General features: G+C 39.7%; 2 protein-coding genes across 2 annotated transcripts in view; both read left to right on the top strand.

Annotated features, from left to right (window-relative positions):
- Positions 1-17,112, top strand: part of LOC126022747 (small nuclear ribonucleoprotein E) — a 417,272-nt gene that overhangs the window by 292,881 nt on the left and 107,279 nt on the right. The gene's annotated exons all lie outside the window — the stretch shown is intronic.
- KMT2E (lysine methyltransferase 2E (inactive)) overlaps positions 1-17,112 on the top strand; it is a 72,692-nt gene that overhangs the window by 40,434 nt on the left and 15,146 nt on the right. Inside the window, exons 11-14 of the mRNA XM_049782939.1 lie at positions 473-590; positions 2,993-3,102; positions 4,996-5,260; positions 5,990-6,088. Of these exons, the coding sequence (XP_049638896.1) occupies positions 473-590; positions 2,993-3,102; positions 4,996-5,260; positions 5,990-6,088 (592 nt within the window). The remainder of the gene's footprint in view (positions 1-472; positions 591-2,992; positions 3,103-4,995; positions 5,261-5,989; positions 6,089-17,112) is intronic.

Consider the following 17,112-nt stretch of genomic DNA (forward strand, 5'->3'; position numbering starts at 1 on the left):
TACATTAAAAGTTTCTAGTCAAAAATCTTTTGGAAAATGCAATAGTCACACCCTTTATTATCTTTAGGATCTGAATTTCTTTTGGTTTAGGTGATAATTAGGGAAATTGGTAAAAATTTAATATCTGTTTATCATAAACTAGCCTAGTCCTTCAGAATGATTTTGGGATCTGGAGAGATAGCTCATTGTGTTAGAACACAAGTTTGCATGCAGAAGTCCCTGTACTTTAGCTTTCCATATGGTTTCTGGAGTGTCATCAGAAATGATCTGAGCCCAGAATCAGTAGCAACTGGTATAATCTGTAAACTAAGAATGAGGTCTGAAGTTTTGCCTATATTACCAGTGCTAGAGATCAAGTCCAAGTCATTACATGCAAGACATGCTCTTCATGTCACTAGCCCTCAACTGCCACTGAAGTCTTTGAGTGTTTAGGAAGTTTCTTAACTCTCACATCTTTGTTTCTTTCTTTTAGGCCCTACCCTTTTGTTTTATTCTATTCTAAATTTCATGGACTAGAAATGTGTGTTGATGCAAGGACTTTTGGGAATGAGGCTCGGTTCATCAGACGTTCTTGTACACCGAATGCAGAGGTAAGCTTATAGAAAAATTTCAAAGGCAGAGTTTGTGGAATTTGAAAATTAAGAATTTAGTAACTTTGGGGCCGGGCGGTGGCGCTAAAGGTAAGGTGCCTGCCTTGCCTGCCCTAGCCTCGGACAGACCTCGGTTCGATCCCCCGGCGTCCCATATGGTCCCCCAAGCCAGGAGCAACTTCTGAGCGCATAGCCAGGAGTAACCCCTGAGCGTCACCGGGTGTGGCCCAAAAAAAACCAAAAAAAAAAAAAAAAAAAAAAGAATTTAGTAACTTGGGGCTGGAGAGGTGGCGCTAGAGGTAAGGTGTCTGTCTCGCAAGCGCTTAGCCAGGAGTAACCGCTGAGCATCAAACGGGTGTGGCCCAAAAACCCCCCCAAAAAATTTAGTAACTTATAATATTTTACTGTTGATACATTTTATGTTGCTCAGTATCTTCTCATTTTCAGATTTTAGGTAGTGGTGACTCTGAAGTTTTAAAATTACTTTGTATGTTAGAGCAATTTGTTATTCTCTGTAAGCACAGAAATATTGGCTCTTAACCCTGGAAAACTCATTATGGGTCAGCTAGATAACATACATGAAAGATGAAGCAGATCTCATATGTGCTACTATAATTTTCTAAAGATTGTATATTTCCTGTAGATTAAAATGTTTCTGGTTTGGGTGTTTTATAAGTCAAAAATAAATTTTTGTTTTTGAGTGATAGCTGGACATACTCATGACAGAGTCAGGGGACCATATGTGTTGCCAGGTTTGATTAATTTCAGGCTGACCACATTCAAGGCAATTACCATCCTCTCTGTTCTATCTCTCCAACCCCAAAAATGCCTTAAAAAAATGAAACTATTGGAAAGTAAAAAAGAAAAAAACTCAACTGGGGAATTAAATAGAATTAGACAATTTAGTGTAATAACATTTTTATAGGGGCCAGCGTGATAGCACAATGGTAGGGCATTTGCCTTGCACACTGCTGTCCTAGGACAGACCTGGGTTTGATCCCCAGCATCCCATATGCTTCCCAGAGCCAGGAGCCATATCTGAGCGCAAAGCCAGGAGTAACCCCTTAGCATCACCGAGTGTGGCCCAAAAAACAAAAACAAACAAAAACATTTTTATAATCATATTTAAGATACAGGCTTAGAAAATCAGACTATTGGAATTATATATTTTTGGTTAAGTAACTTCATGATCTTATCTGTGTTTTAGTTTATAAAAAGACACGGATTGGGGTCAGAGAGATAGGACACAGGGGTTAAGGTGCTTGTCTTGCACACAGCTGTCCTGGGTTCAGTTCTCATCATCCTATGCCTGAGCACCACTTGGAGAAATTATTGAGTGCAGAGCCAGGAGTAACCCTGGAGCACTGCTGTGTGTGGCCCCAAAACCAAAATTATATGGATAAAGGATAAAGGGCTAAAGGAATTTAATTGTTATGTAAAGTACAGTGTCTGGCTTATAGAATGCTGTTATCTATATGGCATTACTGCATTTCATCATATCAGTGATGCTATCACTTATAGAATTCCCAGTTTACAGATACTTCATGTGATATAAAATTTTCTGGTCTGGATAGTATAGTGGATAAGGAATTTGTTTTGCATGTTGCTGGTTTGGGTTTGATCCTCAGGAGTGACCTCTGAAAACAGCCAGACTCTAAGGCCTGAGCGCCACGGGGTATGCATCAAAAAAACGAGAGGGGGTGAGGGGAAGGGAGAAGAAATACAGTATTTGCTACATGGTGGGCTATAGAACATGTTCTTAGAGGCTGGAGCAATAGTAAAATAGTTTGCCTTGCATGAGGCCTACCAGGACTTGATACAGGACATCACATATAGTACTCCAAGCACTGCCAGGAGTAAGTCCTGGGCATAATCCAAATCCCCCCCCCCCATCCCAAATAAAAGCTTGGGGCTGGAACAGTGTGTATTATAATGGGGTAGGATGAATGGGTTTGGATTTTGGATTTTATCTCCATCCCAGATGTGTTCTAAAACAGAAAAATTTAGCTTAGGGGCCAGAGTGATAGCACAGCAGCAGAGGGTTTGCCATGCACTCAGCTGACCGGGATGAACCCAGGTTCGATTCCTACCATCACATATGGTGTCTCCCCCTCTAGCCCCCCCACCCCCCAGCCAGTCAGGAGCAATTTTTGAGTGCAGAGCCAGGAGTATCTCTGAGCGCCATGGGTGTGGCCCCAAAACAAACAAATTAGTTCTTAAATTACCATTAATGTGCCTCCTGCTTAATTGATATCCATTGATTTATAGAACAAGTTTTATAGTTACAGGCATTTTATATTGTTTGTAAATTATTTTTAAAGTGATTGCTTTGAAGTTTCCAAATTGCAGGTTAAGATGTTTATAAAATTAGAAAATTATAAATAAAATTATTCTTTTAACAGGTGAGGCATGAAATTGAAGATGGAACCATACATCTTTACATTTATTCCATACAGAGTATTCCAAAGGGAACTGAAATTACTATTGCTTTTGATTTTGACTATGGGAATTGGTAAGTTCAAGTCTATAAATAAGATATGTGTTGTTTCAAAATATTTCCTTGACCAGAGATGTTCAGTGGTGGGCCTTGCATCTGTGAGGCCCGCCCTGCATTTAATTTGTACAGTACTGCCTCCCAAAGAGGGCCCAATAATTCCTTACTGCCCTTACAATATAATGAAACTGTATATTTTCTTTTATTGCTTTCTATTTTTCTTGATGTAATGAAAAGTACTTAAGGACAAGCATTTTGGTATCAAAATGAAAATTGTGTCTATTATCCTTTACAAGATAAAATGAAAGACCCCTCAAAGAAACTCTTAGAAATAATACCTAGGGACTGGAATGATAGCAGAGTGGTAGGACGTTTGCCTTGCACACACTACTAATGAACCTGGATGAACCCCAGTTTGATTCGGCATCCATATGGTCCCCTGAGCCTGCCAGGATTGATTTCTGAGCGCAGAGCCAGGAGTATCCTCAATGTCACCAGAGGGGGGGGATAAGAGGGAGAGGGAGGTAGGGAGGATTAAGGGAAGGGAGGGGAGGGGAGAAGAAACTTTATTCTTAAGTACAGACATTATTTTTTTAATTTAATGAAAAAAATATGATACTAAATTTAATGTACTTACTTGCTTCCTAAATTAGGAAATAAAACTCTCCATTGAATCCTGTCATGTTTAACAGCCAGGTTGCATCTTCAATTTGGTGTTTTAACATTTTTATTGTCTATATATGTTCCTAAATAATATGTACTTGTATGTAAACTACAGTACAACTTAAATAGTCTGTGGTTATATGTAAATTACTATCTTCTGTATTCATTGGAACTCATTATTTCCATTCTTTTGTGCCATACCTGACTGTGCTTAGGAACCACTTCTGGAAGGGCTATGAGGACTACGCAGTGCTAGGGATCGAATCCAGTTTGATTTCTTGCAAGCCTTCCCCACTATACTTTCTCATCCCCCATTCTTACTCTTACTCACACTATTTTTTTTTCTTTTTATAGAGGAGAGGAGAGGAGAGAGGGGAGAGGATGAGAGAGGGGAAAGGAGGGAGGAGAGGGGAGGAGAGAGGGGAGAGGATGGGAGAGGGGAACAGAAGGAGGAGAGGAGAGAGGGGAGAGGGGAGAGGATGGGAGTGGGGAAAGGAGGGAGGAGAGGAGAGAGAAACACCTTTCCAGATCTTACTCACACTATTAAGTGCTGCTCTAGCTCATATTTTTACTGATACTCATGCCAGAGAGGAGCTAGGGACCTCTGGGCCACCTCTGGCCTTAGGCCTATTTAAAGTCAAATTTAGAATCAGTGCTTTAATAATTTTTATAATGTGATAAAGTACTGTAAGTACTATTTATAATAAGACATTATAAGCTATTAGTTACCTTATGGTTTAAGGTCCAATCTATGAATAAAATGATTGTTTTTTATGAGATCAAATATCTTTTGTGAGCATGTATTGACAGCCCATACACATGGTCTGCATACATGTCCACTCTTTAGATGTATACTTTCATACTTTTACCTTTGGGATGTTTATTGAGGCTTTAGAGAAAAGCCTGTGCTTTCTTACCCTTTTCCTTCCTCATTACATCTGAATAAAATGGTTTTTACTTAAATATTTTTTTCTTGATTATTTCCAGGAACACAAAGTCATATAAAAAATTACTTACAAATTGCATAATTTTTATGAACTGTGTAAGAAAATGGAGTAGACAGCTCAATTGGCTGGAGCATATATTTTGCATGCAGGGAAGCCTCATTCAAGTCCAGCACTATAAGGCCCCACAAACATCCAGTAGAGACCCCATAAGCACAGATGTGGGTATAGCCCAAAAACAAAGAAAAGGGAGCAAGAAAATTTGAGTTTATGATCTTGAATATTCAACTTTTTATCTTTTCAGTAAGTACAAAGTGGACTGCGCATGTCTCAAAGAAAATCCAGAGTGCCCTGTTCTAAAACGTAGTTTGGAATCCACTGAAAACATCAATAGTGGTTATGAGACCAGAAGGAAAAAAGGAAAAAAGGAAAAGGATATTTCAAAAGAAAAAGATACACAAAATCAAAATATTACTTTGGATTGTGAAGGAACAACTAACAAAATGAAGAGCCCAGAAAATAAACAGAGAAAGCTCTCTCCACTGAGACTATCAGTATCAAATAATCAGGTACATGCTCTAAGTTGGCAACCTAGTTCTAGCTCAGCAACCTCCAATATAGTTGATTTCTCAAGTACAGTGTGACCCGAAACCCAAAATAAGTTTTAAGTTGAAACATTTTTTCACTCTTGATATTTATAAACACCAGATTTGGGGGAAATAATTGAAATAAATGGTAATGCTGCCATATTTGTTCTTGGGCTTTATTGATAAGAACATTAATAAAACAGTAAAAAATAGGTACGGAACAATAGCGCAGTGGGTGTGGCACTTTTCTTGCATGCAGCTGATGAGGTTTTATCCTTGGTACCTATCCCATATGGTCCCCAAGCCCTTCCAGGATTAACCCTCAGCATTGTTGGATGTGACTGCCACACCCCCCCCCCCAAGCTAAAAATCTAAATTATTTGATTGTATGATTTTAAAGCCTTCTTGATTTTGCAGGGGCACACTTGGCGATGCTCAGGAATGATTTCTGGCTCTGCACTCAGAAATCTCTCCTGGCATGCTGGGGGGGGGGGGAGCATATGGAATGCCGGGAATTGAACCCGGGTCCTTCCCGGGCTGGCCATGTGCAAAGCAAATGCCCTACCTTGGTGCTCTATCTCTCTGGCCTCTTGAATTCATTTTTTAACTTTTCAAATGCATTTAAGTAGTCACATAAGTGTAGTTGTTTAATTATAGTTGAAAAACAAATTTATGATAGTTTAGCTCTACAAAGTCATTTCTATCTTTCAGGAACCAGACTTTATTGATGATATAGAAGAAAAAACTCCCATTAGCAATGAAGTAGAAATGGAATCAGAGGAGCAGATTGCAGAAAGGAAAAGGAAGATGGTAAGTTAGGAAGCCAGTAGCTACTGCATGTTGTTTGTCACATGGGCTTCTCATAGTAATTGTCCCAGTCATTTATGAAAGCTCATAATACTATTTTTGTAGTTAGTGAATGTTATGTCCCACTGGATGTTTGGCTTTATCAATGCTATTTAAATTAATTTCAGTTTTCTTTTGTATTTTTACTGTATGAAATAGAAAGTTAGACTATGTTATATTCAGTAAATTTTATAAAAAGTTTTCAACCATATAATTATTAATAAATTTTAATTACAGACTTCTGTCCCAAATGTCTTTATTAGCCTATTGTATTCTTTCACTTGATGGCTTAATGTAAAATGAAACTGGAATTTGAAAGCTTATAACAGCATCAAATAAATGATTTTGCAAAAGAAACCAAAAAGAATAAAAAACCTTAGTTTCGTAGCTATTTCTGTATCATACTATTATCATAAATAAGGTTTTCATTAAAATGAATTTAAGATTGATAGACATCTTTTTTTTTTTTTTTACTTTGGGGGGGGGGTTTGGGCCACACCCATTTGACCCTCAGGGGTTACTCCTGGCTATGAGCTCAGAAATCGCTCCTAGCTTTGGGGGACCATATGGGATGCCGGGATAACCGCTGTCCTTCCTTGGCTAGCGCTTGCAAGGCAGACACCTTACCTCTAGCGCCACCTTCCCGGCCCCCATAGACATCTTTCTTGTTTTTGTTTTTTGGTCACACCCGGCAGCACTCAGGTTATTCCTGGCTCTATGCTCAGAAATCACTCCTGGCAGGCTCCGGGGACCATATGGATGCCTGATTCGCACCATCGTCCTTCTGCATACAAGACAAACACCCTACCTCCATGCTATCTCTCCAGCCCCTAGGCTAGATATCTTGTCTGTATAAACATAGATGAGCAATATTGGGGGTGTGTGTGTCAAAATTTAACTCATACCTCACAATCCATGAAGGTTCAGTTGTAGTACTTAGGGGCCATGCAATGCCAGTCCCTAAGAACCTCTAGACCTTATTCCCCAGCACTCAAGACGATCTGTTTTCTTTTATTGGCTCACACACACGCTCAGGGGTTACTTCTGGCTGTGCGCTCAGAAATCACTCCTGGCTTAGGGGACCATATGGGGCACGGGATAGAATCTCGGTCTGTCAGTGTGTGCATGCGCCGTACCTCTTGTGCCACTGATCCAGCCCCTCATAATCTATTTTCTTAAAAATCCAAAATAGTTTTTCAATAAATTAACATTTAGACCAGTTAAGAATGAGTTATTTTTCTGGGCCAGAGAAATAGTTCAGGATAGGATGCTTGCATACAGCCATCCAGGTTCTATACCCGGCATTCCATATGGTCCCCAAAGCACCGCCAGGGTGAATGCAAAGCCAGAAGTAAGCCCTAAGCACTGCTGATTGTGGCCCTAAAAACCAACAAAACAAAAAGCATAAAAGAAAAAAAGCCTATTTGAAAATTAATCACTAACAAGTGATCTTGGGGTGGTTTTCCTCACTTTATGTCATCAATTTTAGTAATTTTCATGCTGTCGTTCACCAATATCAGGTGTAAGGTATTAGAAATTTGATCATTTTAAGGCTAACACTGTTTTATTCCCTTGATCGTTATTCCTCTGATACTGATTATTGTTCATGCCTAAAATTTGAGAAACACTGCTATGATGAAATATAAAGAAGTACCTAAGAAATTAGTGGGTAGGTCAGCATGCTTGTCTTGTATGGGGTCAACCTAGTTCAATCCCTGGCATCCCATCTGCTCCCAGAGCACTGATAGGAATAAATCCTGAGTACCCTAGAGTATTGCTGGTATGATAATCTGGCACCTCATAGGATCCCCTGAGCTCAACAAAAAAGATCTCTTGAGTGTAGCTGGATAGATACCAAACTAAAAAAAGAAAAATTAAAATCAGTTATCTTGAACTTAAATTTTTTAGATGTCACATTCCAAATTACTTGTACTTGTTCTTCCATTTGCACTGACCCTACAATGTCTTTTTTTTTGGGGGGGGGGCACAACCAACAGTGCTCAGGGGTTACTCCTGGCTCTGCTTGAGGGAAACACGGGGATCAAATCCGGGTTGGCCACATACAAGGCAAATGCCCTACCCACTGTACTATCTCTCCAACCCCCCCACCCCCCCCCCCACACACACACAATGGTTTTTAGGCAAAAAAAAGCATGAGGTCTATATCTAGAAGGACTCTTCACAAGTTATTTTAAGATTTAAATTGCAGGGGCCAGAGCAATAGCACAGAAGCAGGGCATTTGCCTTGCATGTGGCCAACACAGCACGGACCCCCATTCCCGGCATCCCATATGGTCTCCCGAGCTTGCCAGGAGCGATTTCTGAGCACTGAGCCAGGAGTATCCCCTGAGCACTGTCAGATGTGACCCAAAAAACCAAAAAAATATTTAATTGCAGTACAAAAGTTTATATTAAGGAGCTGAAACAATAGTTTACTCAGGCTTTTGCTTTGTACTCAGCTAACTCTGATTGAATCCCCAACACCCCATACAGTTTCCCAAATCCTGCCAGGATTGATTCCTGAACTCTGCCAAGTGCAGCCCCCAAATTGTGTCCTTTTCACCAGTATTTTGTATCAGTATTGAACGTTATTAGAATTTAGAACATTCTCATTTTCAGATCCTGGAAGAAAACAAACCCTTTTGTTGGTATTAAGCAAGGTTTAAATAGGTTAAAAGTTCCCTGTGGGGAAAATCAAACTTTGATTTGATTTTGCCTGTAAGATGATTTATAATTTATACTAATATCTGCCAACAAGGTTGGCTAAACAACTCAGTATATTTTATAATAAAATGTGGGAATTTGGGGCCGGAGAGATAGCATGGAGGTCATGCAGGAGGTCATCGGTTCGAATCCTGGCGTCCCATATTGTCCCCCGTGCCTGCCAGGAGCAATTTCTGAGCCTGGAGCCAGGAATAACCCCTGAGCACTGCCGGATGTGACCCAAAAACCACAATAAAATAAAATAAAATAAATAAAATGTGGGAATTTGGGGCCGGAGAGATAGCATGGAGGTAAGGCGTCATCAGTTCGAATCCCAGCGTCCCATATGGTCCCCCTGCCTGCCTGGAGCAATTTCTGAGCATGGAGCCAGGAAAAACCCCTGAGCACTGCTGGGTGTGACCCAAAAACAACCAAAAAAAAAGTGGGAATTTAAGGTGTTTTTTTTTTTTTTTTTTTTTTGCTTTTTGAAGATCATACTCAGCAATGTTCAGGGGTTATTCCTAGCTCTGAGCTCAAGAATGACTCTGCAGTACTCGGGGGATGTGGGATGCTGGGCAGTCTGGGCTGTCAGCGTGTAAGGCAATTCATACCTGCTATACTATTATTGCTCTTCCTTAGGTATAGTTATTTATAATTTGTGTCATTTATTGAAGGAACAGGAAATCTTTGGCTTCCCCTAGGTTTGTCCCCCAACACCTTCAGGAACAATTTCCAAGCAATGCCAGGTGTGGTCCAAAAAAACAAATCATTGGTTTATTTTGCAGCCCTTAGGCATTGAAATATTTATTGGCATGTTCACTTTGGTGTTTCCGTTTTAGAAAGTTTGGTTTTATTAACAGACACAATAAAAATATATGCCTCCTGGAACTCTAACAATTGGTCTAGTTTTTCTACCCCATTCAAAATATTAATGTGTCTGTGAATACTTGCTTTGAAAACTTAAATACTAGTATTTATAGTAACTTAATATCTTTTTTATTGATTAGACTATCATTAATTAGAAATGCTAGTAAAGATTAGAAAAATAGGTCATATTTTAGACCATGAATATAATGGAGATATTTTTCAAGTATATTTTTGAAATTAGTATAGGTCAGAAATCACTCATAAATCATCCCCTTAGAAATCAAAATATACGGGGCCGGAGAGATAGCATGGAGGTAAGGCGTTTGCCTTTCATACAGGAGGTCATTGGTTTGAATCCCGGCGTCCCATATGGTCCCCCGTGCCTGCCAGGAGCAATTTCTGAGCCTGGAGCCAGGAATAACCCCTGAGCACTGCCGGGTATGACCCAAAAAAACCACAAAAAAAAAAAAAAAAAGAAATCAAAATATACTTTAGGTTGAACTATATGAAGTTGATGACTTAGCCTATACAAATGGCAATTTCATGCTCTATCCTATATCATTTTGTCCAGTCACCGACATTGTAATAATGAAATTTAAAAGATTATTAAACTTTACAGTAGGAAAAAAATATTTAAAGTGTAGATATATTGAATTGGAGATAGTGCAGCTTTTGTAAAGTCTTGAACATGTCTAGGCTGGGTGTGCCTCCCACCCCCAATGTGGCGACACTGGCACAGATGTTTTTTGAAAGGGATATACTCGGCAATGCTCATGGGTTACCTGGCTCTGCACTCAGGAATCACTCCTAGCAGTACAAAGGGGACCAGATGAGTTGCCAGGGATTTAACCCAGCCTGGCTGGCTGCATGCAAGGCCAAGTGCCCTATCCTCTCTATTATCTCTTTGGCTTCTGACAGAGGACTTGTATTAAGTCAAACAGCATATATACAATTGAGGTCTTACTTCCTATCAATCTCTCAGGCTAAGGTCTATAAACTCAAAGGGAATATATTCTCTGAGCTGATACAGTAGAATAAAGAAAGGGGTGGAATTATAATATAAAGGGTAAGGTACTTAATTTGTCTTGTACATGGCCAGCCTGGGTTCCATCTTGGCATCCCATATAGTGTCCAAAAGTGACCAGGCATGATTCCTGATCACACAGCCTCAGAGCACTGATGAGTGTGCACCCCATTCTACCCCAAGAAAAAGAAAAGGAATGGTTTACTAACAAATTAAAAAAAATTTATTTTTGATGTCCATTTTCAGAAACTGCACCTGTAGGAGTTTCAAATAAGTTTGAAATGAAGATTGAAAGTATTTCAAATTATATTCCTTTTGGGGGAGGATAGGGTTTGGAGTCACACCTGACAGCGCCTAGGCGTTACTTATGGCTCTACACTCAGAAATCGTTCTTGGCAGGCTCGGGGGACCATATGGGATGCATGCAAGGCAAATGCCTTACCTCCACAACCTCCAAATTATATTCCTTATTGTATTTTCTGCTTTGTTATTCCCCCACCCCCCTTGAATTCTGCCTTTCTCAGATACTGCAGACAAGAGAGATTTATTTTGGGGCTTTGAGTACATATGTCCATTTCCTTTGGGGGGGGGGGGCTTGGTTTTTGGTGGTGCTCAGGGGCTACTCCTGGCTCTGCACTCAGAAATCGCTCCTGGCTTGGGGAACCATATGGGATACCGGGGATCGAACATGCATCCATACTGGGTCAGCTGTGTGCAAGGCAAATAAATGCCCTACTACAGTGCTACCACTCCAGCCCCAGTATGTCCATTTCTTGTATTTGTTGGGAAAGAACCTACAGACGATTCTTGCGCTACTGTTAACAGTGTGCTGGAAAGGACTGTGTAAATTTATGTATTTTGAATACTGGCTCCAAAGTACATGTATGAGGGGTCCTGCATTTTTGTCAATCCTTATTCAATTTCCAACCCCGTACTAGATGTGGCCAAAACCAAGAAAAAAAATATTTGACGGACCACAGTTCGATCCCCCGGCATCCTATTTGGTCCCCCAAGCCAGAGCGATTCCTGAGCGTTACTGGGTGTGGCCCAAAAAACCAAATACATATATATATATATATATATATGTATATATATATATATACACAAATATATATATTACAAAAAACTACAATCTGCTAACTTACATGCAAGGTCATCAGAGAACTAGGTAGTATCTGATATGTTTTACCAATTGGATTTAAAGACCTTCAGCCAAACGCTGTGCAGTCCCTTAGAGTGCTATTTTTGGAGTCCAGTGAGTATATAGTATAAATAACACAATGTATTTGAATGACTATGTCGTAACTGAGAAAACATGCATTCAATTTCACCCATTGTTAGAGAAATTGTCTAGTTACCTCATTAGAGAGCGCTACTGTAAGCAGGTAGTTAACTTTTTTCTTTTTTGGGGGTCACAACCTGCAATAGTGGCACTGCACTCAGGAATCACTCCACCTGGCAGGCTAGGGGGTACTGTATGGGATGCCTGGGATCAAACCCATTTCAGCCACATGCAAGGCCCTACCCACACTGTATTATCACTCTGACCCTAAACAGGTAGTTTAGATAATTTAAGGGAGAACAGAAATAAACAGAGAATAACTGTCCTGACAGTGATTTGATGTTTTCAATATTGTCTCTAGGAGGGACTGGATTTAGAAAATGCAGTAAAAAAATCTAGTTATAGTAAAATATAGGAGGGACTGGATTTAGAAAATGCAGTAAAAAAATCTAGTTATAGTAAAATATAATCAGCAGGTAGGGTGTTTTGCCTTGAATGCAGCTAGCCAAGGTTTAATTCCTGACATCCCATATGATCCCACCTTGTGCCAGGAGTAATCCCTGAGCACTACCGAGTGTGCCCCCAAAACAAAAAGATAAAAAACAAAGTCATCTGATGATGTAACACATTTCATTAATGCTCTTAATTTCAACTGTAGGATTATATCTAAATATGAATATTAAAAATGTGATTGAATAGGAAAAAGCCGAGTATCAGGAAATCTGTTCAAAATGTTGATAACTTTAACTGCCTTATAGCGTAAAATTTCTAAAATCTGATTAAATGCTTCTATTGGCATGCCTTATGAAGCTGATAGTTCATATAACTCATATGAATTTGTGTTAAAAATAAATGTGAATGTTTGCTGCATGCTGAGCACCAGTTACAATACTGGGTGAAAAGAAAGGCATGATCCTTTTTCTGAAGAAACTTTCATGGAGACGGGAAGCAGGGAATAGCAAATACCACATAAACCATACTTTGGCAATTTATTTGTAATCAGTGTCTTTTCTGTGATATTCAGGAATCACACCCTGTGGTGCTCTGAGGACCAAATAGGGTTATAGAAATTGAGCAATGGTACAGTGCATACCTTCCTTACTATCACTCCAGCACCTCAAAAAAGTACCTTTTAAAGATAATTTTAATTGTGGTTTTAAAGAAGAACTTTTTGAGCAAAGGAGCCTTTCATTTTCTCTATCAGGAAAATATGAAGATTAGCTTGGCATTTTCCTTTCCTTTAAAAGACAAGGTTAAGGCTAGAGGGCTAGTACAGGGGCTAGATACTTGTTCCATATGCAACTGACCCTGGTTCAATTTAGGCTACCACGTATGAACCCCAAAGCATCACTACGCGTGATCTAAGCACAGAGCCAGTAGTACTGTATTTTCCGGCATATAAGACGACCCCCTAATTTTGCAGTTAAAACATAGGTTTAGGCCTGTATTCGCTGTATCAGAACATTCCTGTGCTGCAACTGTATGTACCACAGTGAGCCAATCACAACAACAAAGGTTCAGAGGTTATACTGCAATAGACTTCCTCTCTGACTCTGGCCAATCTGAGCAGGCTTTTGACAGTGTAGATTTGGTACAGAACATTGTCTAATTTGCATGCATAAAAAGCCTGCTTGGATTGGCTGAGTTAGAGAGGCGGTCCGAGCAGCCTTGCAGTGATTGGTGTAGGATCGAGTTGGAAAATTCGCTTTGTGGCAATATTCAGACAATTTTCGTTTAGCGGCATATTGAAACATTTTTCGGGATATACTCGGCGTATAAGACGACCCCCGATTTTTGGTTGACCTTTTTTGTTTCAAAAGTCGTCTTATATGCCGGAAAATACAGTATTCCCTAAACATTGGATATGGCCCCAAAGAAATAATTAAAAGTCAAGCTTTAGGCATAGTGTTTAATATATTCCTTAACTGTATGAGGCTCTGGGTTTGATCACTAGCACTGAAAATTAAATTTATGTGATTACCTTAATATTTTGTTAAGAGCTACTTCCTATCTAGCAGCAAGGGTAAAAGCAACAAGTTCCTAGGTACCTTTTTTGGGTCACACACAGCGTCATTCCTGGTGGTGCTCAGGGGACCATATGGATGTCAAGGATTGAACTTGAGCTGGCCACTAGCAAGGCAAATAAATGCCTTGCCTGTAGTGCTATCACTCCAGACCTGTTCTTCATTCTTTTGTTTTTGGGCCACACCTGGCAGTGCTCAGAAAGTACTCCTACCAGGCTTGGGGAACTATACAGGATAGCCAGGGATTGAACCCGGGTCAGCTGCATGCAAGGCAAACGCCCTACTGTGTTATCACTCTGCACTCAATTCTTTAAGAAATTAATTTATTAACTAGCAAATTTTTCTTTGAAGATGCTATGTCAATTACAATCCAGTTATAATCAGTATATTTCTCTACTTGGAATATATTATGATTAGTTCAGCTCCATTATTCAATTTTTCTATTCTGAAGAGATTAAACTCACTTCACAAATATGAAGCACAGTACTATTAAGCCATATCTGTCTAGTAGTTTGTTATTGTGTCATGGAGACATGACAAGTCATGGAGACCAGTTTTTTCTTCCATTTTTTGAATAAGGAGTTTTAATAGTTTCAGTCTTTTTAAAGTATAGTACCAAAATTTTCAATACCCATTTAAGTGATTAAATCCTAAAAAGTAGTACTCAGACCTTTCTTACACTTATAGATAAAGGCTATTTCCTATTCAGAAAAGAGCAAATACAGTTCATATTATGAAATGATCTGTAGATAGTTGGAGTTTATAGAATGTAAAGCCAAACTAGGTTCAATCCCTGGTGCTCCATATGGCCCTCCAAGTTTAGACAGTGTAAAGCCCTGAACACTGCCAGATGTAGTCCAATAAAACCAATCTGTAGGTAGCTCTTATCAGGGCTCTTAGTAGTTTAGCACGTAGTGACTGGAGTGCACAGAGAGAGTAAGGCTCTTGCCTTGTACCTGGCCAACCCAGGTTTGATCCCTGTACCCAATTACTATCTCTTGAGTACTGTCAGGAGAAATATTTGAGCCCAGATCCAAGATTAAGCCCAATCACTCAGAATTTAGTGGGTAAGGCACTTGCCTTGCAAACAGCCAACTTTGTTACCACATATGTTCCCTGAAGTCTGTCAGGAGTGATCTGAGAGCAGATCCAAGAGTGAGCACCTAATACTCCAACATTCAGTGTGTCAAAACTGAGTTTTCCTTAAAAATAGCCTTCTGTTTATCAAAGTCTGTCAGTCAGTCGCCCAGCTTATAGTGAAATAACTGAGATCTGGATAGCCAATGATGTGTTAGGTCTATACTCCGGTCTATGACATACCTAAACTACCTCAAGCACAGATGTTACAAACCTTTGAAAAGTTTGCTGGGTTTAATTAGGACTTATTTCTGTAATCCTCTACAGAAACAGCTGGAATGACTCAAAATAAAACTTGAGATAAACTTGGGTGACAATTCAATGACTTCTAGCAACTAAATAATGTGTATCTGACTATTGTCAATGTATTTGATGCAGTGGTAAATATAAAGGCAGGATGACAAACCTGAATGAAATGTCTTACAAGTAGCTAGCTATTTTTTTTTCCAGATAAAAAGCTGTGTTAAGGGCCCGGAGAGATAGCATGGAGGTAAGGTGTTTGCCTTTCATGCAGGAGGTCATCAGTTCGAATCCCGGTGTCCCATATGGTCCCCCGTGCCTGCCAGGAGCAATTTCTGAGCATGGAGCCAGGAATAACCCCTGAGCGCTGCCGGGTGTGACCCAAAAACCAAAAAAAAAAAAAAAAAAAAAAAAAAAGCTGTGTTAAAGATAAGATCTTTTGGGGCCGGAGAGATAGCACAGCAGTAGGGCATTTGCTCTGCACACAGCGGATCCATGACAGACAGTGATTTGAATCCCGGCATCCAATATGTCCCCAGAGCCTGCCAGGGGCAATTTCTGAGCACATAGTAAGAGTAATCCTTGGGTGCCACAGTGTGTGACCCCCAAAAAAGTTCTTTCACTTATCACTTATATTGAAATGAAGAAAGCATCATGCTTTAATTTATTGATTGGAAAAAAAACAGCCAGGAAATTTGAATAATGGTTCTGCCTTATAAGCTTTGGCTTCATCAGTAGTGTAGAACTACACTATGAACTCAGATAATTTATGAATTATCTCAAATGGTCTTGCTTTGATGTTAGTATTTTAAGTATTGAGTTCAGAAACATTGAGGGGCTCGGCGGACAGATAAATACACCTTTTGATGCCCAGGGCTCTAATTCAGAGCTCAGGGATGACTCCTGGGGGACTCAGAGGAACATATTTGGTGATGGTGATCAAACCCAGGTAAGCTACATACAAAACACACTATCTGCTGTAGTGTCTAGCTCTAGGAACTTAATTTTTAATGGAACAAATTGGTTCTTTACATCAAATAATTACATCTGACACTCCCACCATCCAAGTGAATATAAAATCGTCAGCTTCTAAAACAAGAATACAGAACTATGTTAAATAAAATATTCCTGGGCTGGAGAGATAGCACAGCAGTAAGACGTTTGCCTTGCATGCAGCCAGTCCAGGACAAATGGTGGTTTGAATCCCGGCATTCCATATGATCCCCCGTGCCTGCCAGGAGCGATTTCTGAGCGCAGAACCAGGAATAACCCGAGTGCCACCAAGTTTGACCCAAAAATCAAAAAAAATAAAATTTTCCTTTTGGGGGACAGAAAAATAGAACAAAGACCAAAGAGTTAAGCCCTGAGCAGCATTTCCAAGTGTGGCTATCAGAGTAAGAACCAAAAATTATTCAGGCAGAAATTCATAATCTGAAGAAACTGTATATAATCATAATAGAAAAATACAATACTTGGGCTACCTAGCCTAAAGGTAATTTTTATATGAAATCACTCTCGCAAAGATATGTTTTAAGTTTTCTTCAGAAAAAAAGTACTTCCTCCAGATTAATCCTTTTTTTCAAGCCACAGTAACTACTTCATATCCAATAAGCAGGTTAAATTATTTAAAAGAATATTTGTTGGGTGGGGGGGGGGGCAGAGCTGTGGTGCAGTGTTTGCCTTAGGAAGGACCATGGTTCAATTCCCCTGT

This window comes from Suncus etruscus, chromosome 1 (assembly GCF_024139225.1).
Source record: "Suncus etruscus isolate mSunEtr1 chromosome 1, mSunEtr1.pri.cur, whole genome shotgun sequence".
Classification (NCBI taxonomy): domain Eukaryota; kingdom Metazoa; phylum Chordata; class Mammalia; order Eulipotyphla; family Soricidae; genus Suncus; species Suncus etruscus.